The sequence below is a fragment of the Rattus norvegicus genome, chromosome 1 (genome assembly GCF_036323735.1).
Source record: "Rattus norvegicus strain BN/NHsdMcwi chromosome 1, GRCr8, whole genome shotgun sequence".
NCBI classification, from domain to species: Eukaryota; Metazoa; Chordata; class Mammalia; order Rodentia; family Muridae; genus Rattus; species Rattus norvegicus.
Genome location: NC_086019.1, coordinates 168,478,940 through 168,489,763, shown reverse-complemented (window position 1 = coordinate 168,489,763; position 10,824 = coordinate 168,478,940). Strand labels below are relative to the sequence as shown.

General features: G+C 35.2%; 1 protein-coding gene and 1 pseudogene across 2 annotated transcripts; both read left to right on the top strand.

Moving 5' to 3' along the window:
* Positions 1–2,866, top strand: Or56b2k (olfactory receptor family 56 subfamily B member 2K). 2 transcript variants are annotated; one of them, XM_039106733.1, is made up of 2 exons: positions 1–9; positions 1,907–2,866. In XM_039106733.1, exons 1-2 carry the CDS (start codon positions 1–3, stop codon positions 2,864–2,866), a joined length of 969 nt encoding a protein of 322 aa, XP_038962661.1. The 2 variants fall into 2 exon arrangements, with proteins under 2 accessions (XP_038962661.1, NP_001000173.1); NM_001000173.1 differs by lacking the exon at positions 1–9.
* On the top strand, positions 8,328–9,085 carry Or56b37-ps1 (olfactory receptor family 56 subfamily B member 37, pseudogene 1; annotated as a pseudogene).

Below are 10,824 nucleotides of genomic sequence, written 5' to 3'. Positions count from 1 at the left end.
ATGATGATGGTGAAAAATCTCTCTTCCCCTAAACAAACAGGCATCACTGGAAATGATGATATTCAGGTGAGAATCATAACCAAATAAGAAGCTGCAGAAGAGATACTGATCACAGTCTGGACACTTGTTTGTTACCCGTTCTCTCTTGTTCTTCAGAAGCAACATCTTTTACTTTCTTCTTTTATGACATACTTAGACTAAGATGGAAAGAACCTATCTTAGACAGCAAAGCTGAACTGGTGAGTCTACTGCCATGTTAAGGGGAAAACATGCACTGTAAAGATAGCGGATGATAAAATGAGGGTTGGAAACATTATCTTCAGGGTTGGAAAGGAAGATGGAATTGGATGCTCTCAATATTGTTCTTGATATATTGAGATACTCATGTTTCAAGTTGTTATCTCTACAGATCTTTAGCCTAATAGAAGTCTGCAAAAATAAGGCTGTGTAATATTTAAAGCATTTTAATTTTTATTGGAAAATATAATTTATACTAAGCATTTTCTTCGAGATTATACTAAATCTTTGACAAAGAAGTTTTAAAATATATAGAAAGTGCGGCAAGTAAACCAACAATAATAATTATAATAATATCAATAAAGGAAATATGGGTAATATAAACAGAAAGTTTATCTCATATGTGGAAAATAATTATAAGGATACAAGAAGCCATCTTGGAGACATATTTCATATTCTTAACTGAAAAATATATTAATGGGTTCCCTGATCTTCCTACTTGCTTACACATGCACTGAGAGTTCAGTATTACTGGGTGTGGTGGCACATGCCCTTAAATCTAGCACTCAGGTGGACTGAGCTGTGAGTTCATGGCCTCCTTAGCCTACCTAGTTAGATCCACAATAGTGAGGTTAAATAGTGAAATCCTATCTCAAAAAAATTGACTGTTATTGAGGGAATAATAAGTTATGACCTTGAAAAAATCTGTGAAAAGGTAAGTATATAATTCAGTTTAATATATTTGTGGACTTTTTAATGGTTTTTGTATAAAAAGGGAACGTGAATTACAGTATTTGCATTTAAGACCTTGGCTACCCTTACCAAGGATGAAAGAGAAAATTGAACATCAGTGAGTGAGGTGGAAGCTGGTGAAGCTTTTGCTCAACTCATTCAACTTCTTAAAATGCATCTAGTTTCACATAAATTTACCCATGGGAGTTTGTTAATGTTTGTCACATAACAATAAAAATTTTAATGATTAACTTTTTTGACATAAATCAGGGATAGTATCCCTAGCATCTTCGAGGACCAGAATTTAACTCACAGCAAACACAAAATAAAAACAAACAAAATTTAACTAGTATATCCACATCCCAAACACCAGCTTCTTTCCCATTATAAGATAAACATGCATTTGATTAAACATATGCTTACATATACATACTATTAATAAAAGTTTCTCACAAATGTAAGTAGAAAGATTTCTGTTCTAAAATATATGACAATTTAATATTGAACCAAAGAAAAATTTGTAAATAGCCATCTCCACTGGGGTTTATATTACATTTCTCCAAAGCAACCCTTCACCAAATCAAATATACCCATTATACAGAAATATCAGGTTATTTACATCATGCAGAGAGTCAATGACCTACTACATGGGAGATCATTTACATAATCTGATTTTCTCTAATGTTCTATTTCTGAATTAGGTGATAGCAGAAAACATGGTCTGCACCAAGGAATTCTGTGTGATTTGATGAATTAAAATATAACATGCTACCTACGAGGGTTCCTGCTCATAAGGATAACAAGTGTCTGTAGCAGTATGGAAAGATGAAGATGCAAACTCATCCCTCAGTATCATACCCTGGGCAAGTCTGTATCCAACACTATCACACAGAAGCTCAGGACTAGTAAGCAGGCATTATTTTATTATTAGCAAGAGATGTTCCAAATCCTCAGGGATTCTAACAGCTCTAGGTTCCAGGTGTCTGAGTTCATTCTGATGGGATTTCCAGGTATCCACAGCTGGCAGCACTGGCTCTCCCTGCCCCTGGCTCTGCTCTATGTCCTGGCTCTCATTGCCAACACAGTTATCGTGAGCATCATTTACCAAGAGGCATCCCTACACCAGCCTATGTACCATTTCCTGGGCATCCTTGCTATTGTGGACATGGGTCTGGCAACTACTATCATGCCCAAGATTTTAGCCATCTTTTGGTTCAATGCTAAGGCTATCAGTTTCAATGAGTGCTTTGTTCAGATGTATGCCATACATTTTTTTGTTGCCATGGAGTCAGGTATCTTTGTCTGCATGGCTTTAGATAGGTATGTGGCAATTTGCAGACCACTCCAATACACTTCAATAGTTACTGAGTCTTTTGTGGTCAAAGCAACTGTGTTTATGGCCTTCAGAAATTGTGTGGCTCCCATGTCAGTACCTGTATTGGCTGCTCAGAGAAATTACTGTTCCCGGAATCAAATCAACCACTGTTTTTGTACTAACCTGGGGGTCACTAGCCTTGCCTGTGAGGACAGAAAAATTAACAGCATCAACCAGCTACTCCTGGCTTGGACACTCATGGGAAGTGACCTTGGTTTAATTATGGTTTCCTATGCTTTGATTCTTCGGTCTGTGCTGAGGTTGAACTCTGCAGAAGCTGCATCTAAAGCCTTAAGTACCTGTACCTCTCACCTCTTCCTAATATTTTTCTTCTACACTGTTATCATTGTAATGTCCATCACCCACAGTGCAAAAATGTCAGTTCCTGTCATCCCGGTTCTGCTGAACGTGCTGCACAATGTTGTTCCCCCTGCTCTGAACCCCATGTTGTATGCTCTTAAGAACAAAGAGCTCAAACAAGGTTTGTACAAGGTGCTTAGGCTGGATGTCAAAGGAGGCTAAAAAGGAGAAAAAAAATTTTTTTCTATTTCAACAATAGGATATCTGATTATACTGATTAATCTTATAGGTATAAAATAAAACATCCTTAATAAATCTGTGTAATGTTTTATATATTTATCATCAATATCACTTAATATAATTATTTTTAAAACATGGTATCAATTTTGTAGTCATAGCTGGTCTAGAACTTGCTATGTAGACCAGACTGGCCTTGATTTTTGAGAGAGCCACTTGCCTCTGTTTCCTGAGTGTAGGAATTGAAGGCATGGGTATCACATTCAATGATAATCACTATCTTGAAAAACTGAAAATCAAGATAATCTAATGTTTTTTTTTCAAAGTCACTAGCCTGGCCTGAATGTTACTAAACACTTATAGTATAATACAATTCATTCAAATGTATACATGTAATCTATTATGAATAAAAAAATTAATTGTCTTGTGTGTGAGACATTTTTAATGTAAATTCCTTAAATTTGTGTCCCCTTGGCAGAAAGAACAGCTGTGATATGATGTTAGTTTGGCTTTTAATTCAGATACTTTGCCTGTTCTATGTGTATACACACAGTCACACACATACATGTGTACTGATTGATATATGAATGTGAAATTATTTGGTTGTTTATGAACATCAGAGAGGTGGCAAGAATGAAATCCTTACTGTTACTCCTCCTATGCAAGGTGTGCTGATCATCATACAGGCAATTGTCCTTTCTGGGGCAATATCAGTTCAAATGTGTAGCTGTCAAGGGACTGAGATGTTAAGGGATGGGCGCATCTCTATAGCAGCATCCAATGGTTTTTAACCTAGACTGTCTTCTTGGACATCACTGCATCCAGCTCACTGTTTTGATATTTAGAAAGAAGCCATTTCATAGGGTGAGGAGGGAGAGCAGATAGTGCCGCCATGCTTTTGTTGTTAGGAGGAGATTAATTGGAGAGGTTTAGTTAAAGGGACAGTGGCTTTGAGGGTATGATAATGAATAAGAGCATTCTTAAAACTATAATCTTTATTTCAATCATTCAGAATGAAGACATAAATTTTGTGGGTTTTTTTTTTTTAGTAAAATGTTTACTTAGTAATTTCCTAGATGGAAATTCAGTAAAGCCTTTCACATGGAATTGAATATTGATGTTTCCCCCTGACTAAATGGAATCACTGGAAATGACAGCAGTAAGCTTACATTATTACAGAATGAGAAGAAGTACCTGGAGGTAAGCTCCTTATTTTGAACATTGTTGCTTGTCCTCAATGCCCTTTAGAAAGAGAAGGACTTCTGGTCCAAAAGGTCTAGATATCACATTAGAAACAACATTAAACCTTTAGATATCTTAGTAGGATATATGAACTCTCACTATCATATTGAAAGAAGATGTGTTTCAATTTTCAGGGCTAGTAATCTGACTCTAAAGAGCTTGGGATAATGTTAAACAGTAAATGTTTCTCATGACGTCTTTTATAAACAATGATATTTATAATTAAGCTATTATATCAATAGACCTTCTTAGTGATGGACTAATGACATTTTCTTTCAGAAAAGTAAGGTTTTTTTACTATTGTAAGCCTTTTATATTTTGGTTGAAAATGTGTAAATTATTCGTAGTTAGCACTCTATTTGTTATGCTTTATTTGAGAGATTTGAAACCATATTGAAGAGACAGAAGTTACTTATATAACAACAAACTCCATACTACTTACTATGTTTATAACTATAAGGAAAATATAATAGAAATAAATAGCATACTTACCTTATATTTTAAGAAATGATTATTTCAGAAAATAGCACATTGCCTCTCCGGTATAGAATTCCCCTTCCTAGCTTAGGAGTAAAACATTCCCGGCAACATTCCTACTTGCTGCTGTTTTATAAAAACATAGTGTACAAATGTTATGCCTGCATATGTGTCTGTGTATTAATGTGTGACTGCATCCCCTAGAACTGGAATTATAGATGGCTGTAAGCCACCATGAAGGTGCTGGAAACCAACCCAAAGTTCTCTGTAGGAGCTGAGCCATCTCTCCAGCAATGATGGCTGCCAATGTTCTTGTTCTGTTATGTTGTGGATAATGGAAGGAGAAAATGGTGGGCAGCTAATATTACAAAAGTTGATTCTATTTCTCGGCTACACAAGTGTATTACTTCTGATAATGAACTAATTTTAATATGAATGCTTTGTATATTCCATTATTGTAAATTTTGCATATTATGTTATAGTAAATCAAGTATAAAGTATACATGTCTTTAAATATATGTGTATGTGTAGAGATATAAATTCTTAATTTTCTTTTTGAAACTTTTGATAGTTTATTATTTTGTTTTGTGTCTGAATTCCTGCATAAATGTAATGCACTATGTGTATGCAGTCCCTGAGGAGGCCAGAAGAGGATATTACGTCACCTGGAACTGGAGTTTCATATGGTTGCGAGTCTTGAGGATCCTGGGGATCAAACCCAGGATTTTTCTGAAGAGCTGTGCTGTTAACCACTGAGCAATCTCTCTAGCTATGAGTTTATAGTTTTCTCAATTAATATTTTGTTAAAAAATTAAATGTAGTGTTGAATACAAACCAGTGAGAGCAAATGCATCTGGAATGGTACATTTATGAAGTAAAAAAATCTCTAAGTCTGAAAGAAAGAACTTGATGACAATTTTTGTGTCAAGGTTGACCTAAAAGAATTTTTGTGTCAAATATCAGCCTAGTTTATTTGTCTGAAGTATAAATTATAGGACATTGTAAAGACTGTGTATTATTAGTAAAGTAGAAATGAGCAGGGACTCTGAATCAGCCACACATTGCATTAATTGGGCTCTCTGTTGTTTTATTTTACACTGTGTGCTGATAGATAGAAGAAAACATTTTCAGGATGTCTTACTATTTTTATTGTAGAAATCTGTGTAAAATATAGAGGTAACGTTGTTTGACAGGACCAGTTCTAATTATTCTATACTCTTCCTTAGCTATAGGACAGATAAGTGATAGATGTCTGTACTCTTTTTTTCTTTCTTTTTTTCTAATTGCTTTACATCAAGCATTTACTCTATTATTCTTAAAAGTGAGCACCATGGAATTGTTTTGGGTTTTTTTTTTTTGTTTCCTAATATTTGGCTGTTACTGATATTTACACATTAACATTTACAGTATATTTTTAATAATTTGTACGGTTGGTATTTTCCAAAGTATTCTCAGATATATTGTGCACAGGGATTTTTATTTATGCCTTCCTTACATATCTGTATTTTAAATATTACAAATTGTAATATACCCATTTGCCTGAGCTCTCTAACTTTAAAAATGTATTAAATTTATATATTCTGTCCCTATGTATGTTCATGTATACATGCGTGTGTGTGTGTGTGTGTGTGTGCATGTGTGTGTTTAGACACACACTTTCCATGGCAATGGTATGGAGGTTAGGGGACCACTTGAAAGAGTTAGGAATCTCCTTCAACCATGGGAGTCCCAGGGATCAATCTCAGGTTGTCAGACTTCTGCACAGGTGTCATCTCACAAGTCCTTCTACTAGATTTTACATAACTGATGAGATGGCTCAAACCAAAAAAAAAGTTCTTCTAGGTTCTTCCTTTTTCTACTCTTATAAGGTGTTCCTTATGCTTTTAAAACAATATTATTATTAAAATATATTTCATTCTTATTTATGAAGTAACCTTAACATTTTTATCTTCCCTTGTAGGGATCTTCATGCTTTCAATGAATAGTCTTTAAATATTTATTATATTTCTTCCATTTATTAGTTTTTCAATCCATTAATCATTGCTTTGTAAACATTCATTGACATCAGGACTATATCTTGTTTAACACTGAAACTGTAAGTATGAATTAAATATGTATATTAAAAGTCATGTGGTGGGTGCTAAATGCAAAAGTAGGTCAATTTTCATAATAAATATATTACTTCAAGATTGTTATTTTTCTAATTCCAACTTGTAACAACTGATAAGGATAGTATATATTGTGTCAAAGCAAAGAGATGAGTCTTACTAAGGAAGGCAAATTTGTCGGTGGATTTGGTGAGATGGGAGAGGAGAGGGCACCTCAGAGATCAGAGGGTTGCTGGGACATAAACTGTAAAATAGCAAGCTGGAAATAAGCAATATAAGAGAATGTCGAACTCTCCAAGACCATCCATGGCTCAGGAATAAGGCCACACGTCTTTTCCTCTGTGAAAGCAACCATCATTTTCTCCAAAGTTTGAGGCACTTGACATTTCTATGTGATCCTATTTTGCTTTAAGATTTTATCATGACTCAGGAAGAGATCTCAAAGATCATCCTTAGAAACATGCTTGTCTTGTATTCTTTTTCTTCTTGCAGAAAAATTGCCTAGAGCAGCATCTAATTACTCCAAAGAAAAATGAGGAAGTGATAGGAAAAGTGAATAGAGAATAATATGATATATGAGATTTTCCCACCACCCTACACATCAAGGAACCTCTTCTATGTCTGGCAGTTTAGTCTAAGAAGGACTTTTAACAGATGCCACAGGCACATCCACATTAGACCACACAAGGAATAAAGTGAGTCTTCCTAAGGGATGGAGTGGAATTTAATATTGGTGATTCAGTGTGAGATTTCCATTAGATTCTGTTACACCAGGACTACTCAGCTGTACAAACATTCCTAAAGTATGCATATCTTTTCTGAAACAATGACATTTTCGTATATATATTCTTCAGGTCTGTCCCAGGAGTTATAGTATGTTTTCATGAACTGATCCAAGAACCAAAATAATTGTCATAGATAAGGTAAGTTACTCACAAACACAGTCAACAGAACTTAGACATCACAGGCCTTTAAGCACTACTACTTTTTAAATGTATGACTAGAATTGAAGAGGACATTATTTTTTTTAAATCAGTTTTATTAGCATAGATAGGTCTAATCCACTGTCTCAGCACAATTTAATGAATTTGAATTTAAAAATATATATCATCTGATTGTTCTAAATTGATTATATAAATGAAACATGCATGAATGTATGTATTTAATAATGTAATTTCATATGCAAGAAGTCTCCATGTATCAAAAAATTTATCTCTAAACACATTAGCATAAGGAAACAAATAGCACATTCGCAAAACCATATTTAAAATGTGAGATGGAATATCATATTCCTGTTATTTTTATTGCCTGTATGGTCTCTACAAGGATGATAGCAAGCAGGGTTCTGATTGTCCTTAATATCCCATGTGCCTATATTGCTATAGCATAAATACATTCTTTATTATGGAATTCAACAGATGACTTGTTGAGTTAGCAAGTAGAATGTGCCACCTACCATAGATTATCTTATTTCATCATGTTTCCCTAGTACAAGAGGCAGGATAACAATAATGAAGAGGCAAAATCATCCTAAATATAATGATCTGAGGTAAGCTCCTTCCTGACAATCATATTGCTGATCTAAACTAACAAGATTAACCATTTTCCTCTAGCAAAAGATGTTCCAGGATGTGACAAATTCCAAAAGCTCTAGATTTCAAGTGTCTGAGTTCATTCTGATGGGATTTCCAGGTATCCACAGATGGCAGCAGTGACTTTCTTTGCCACTGGCTCTATTCTGTCTTGGCTCTTACAGCCAACATACTTATTACCATAATCTGCCAGGTAGTGTCACTACACCAGCCCTGAACCATTTCATGGACATCCAGACTATAGTAAACATGGGCTTGGCAATCACCATCGTGCCCAAGATTTTAGTCATCTTGTGGTTGAATGATAACACCATCAGCCTTCCAGAGTGCTCTGTTCAGCTATATGTTTGTTTTTTTTTTATGAAGTCAGACATCTTTTTTCTTGGCCATTTATAGATATGTGGCTATTTGTAGAACATTGAGATACTCTTCAATAGTTACTGAATCTTTTGTGATCATACCAACTGTGTTTATGGTCCTCAGAAACTTTAAGTGTTCTGTGTTAGGACCTGTATTGGCTGCTCAGAGAAATTGCTATTTCCAAAATCAAATCTACCACTGCTTTCTACTGACCTGGGGGTCATTAGTTTTACCTGTGATGACAGGAAAATTAACAGCATCAGCCAGTTATTTCTGGGTTGGGCAGTCATGGGAAGTGACCTTGGTTCAATTATGTTCATTTATGATCATTTATGTTCATTTATGTTTTGATTCTTCTGTCTGTGCTGAGGCTGAACTCTGCAGAAGCTGCATCTACAGCCTTAAGTACCTGTATTTCTCAGTGAAGGACTCTAGGGGCTTTTGCCAGCCTTACACCCACTGCCTCAGGTCAAGGCTAGGCCAAGTTCCATTCTCATCCCAGAGTTCTCTGGAGGAGCAGGAACATTATTGTAAAACCAAAGCATATACTGACTGATAGTCACCTGACCCTATGATCCCAGATAGAGTTCAAATGCCTGTCTTATGCTTGCTAGCCAATAGATTCAAAGGTCAGTATGCTTAGCCAACAAATTTTAATGGTAACTGCTAATATAACCTGTACCCCTAAAAAGTTTAAAAACTGCTTGTTATAGCCATTTAGGGTCACTTTCTTTTTTTTTTTTTTTTTTTGGAGCTTCTAATTGTTGCTTTATTTTTTTTTTTCATCTTTATTAACTTGGGTATTTCTTATTTACATTTCTTTTTTTTTTTTTTTTTTTTTTTATTAACTTGAGTATTTCTTATATACATTTCGTAGGGTCACTTTCTAGTCACTCACCATGAGGGGCTGATTGAGGGTTGGCCCTGACCAGCCAGAAAAAAAAAAACCTCTTGTGTTTGCATTGAACTCTGTTCTCATCTCCCACTTGCAGGGGTCTCTTGGTAGTTAAGACTCACTTCGAGCCTTACACTCAGCTCATCTTAATCTTTTTCTTCTACACCATCATTGTTGTCCATTAATCATCCACAGTACGTGTATGCTCTCAAAAATAAAGATCTCAGACAAGGCTTATACAGAGTGATTGGCCTGGATCTTAAGGGTAACTTTGGATGAGAAAATGCTTTTTAACTTTGTGTACATTTTCTCTTTATATTCTTCATGGTGACAAGCAGTGACAAGTACCTCCTAGGGACACGGTAGGAGGTTTGATGTAACATCAGGGATCCATTGAAATTTAGAACAAAAACTCAAAACATTACTTGAAGTCTCCAGGTGTGAAAAACTTTAGCACAACGAATAAAATAATGATGTGATTTGTGTTCCAGAATCTGGGGGAAGGGCTTACAGAATGAACAGCTCAATAGTTTGTGTCCCTGGCTAGAACAGTGAGACAATTTTCAGTATGTGGCAAGTTTGTCATTTACCCCTTTTAAATCAGAGAGGCTATTCCTTCTACTTAATTCAGTGTGAAAAACATGTGAGCTATTTCTACCATTGTGCTGCTTGTGAGTTTTTAGGCTACATCTCTTTTACTGAAAAAGTGTGGCTTGAATATATGTTTCTCTAAAAATATATGTAAATATCCCCCTCTCAAAAACACAACTGACAAATTGTCCCACACTAAGTAGTAGTCACTAAATAGTAATCATAGTCCAATAAAACCCAGCAGCTTACCAAATACAGCTTCTAAGATGACTATTCACAGATAGACAAGGTATCATGAAATATTTTCTTTTCATGGGTACAAGAATCCTTCTACATTACTGTTGGAATGTGAACAAAATTTTGTATTCACACAGGAGATTAAACAAATACAATTTTCAAAAGATACAACATTTAACTACTGTTGATATACATGTATCATGACCCAAAGCAAGGATTTGAATAAAAACTTTTGTGTGAATATTTTAGCACCTCTTGTTAAAAAGTAAACAATGAATATGCCCTTTAAATGCTGGTTTAATATAAATACATAAAATGTGGTTGCCTGAAATAAAGTTTACTCTGGAAAGGGGTTAAAAGGAAGGGGCCAGAGGAATGGCTTGGAAAAGACACTGAATGTCTGAGTTGATTGCCAGGACCCACAGAGTGGAGGGAGAGAAA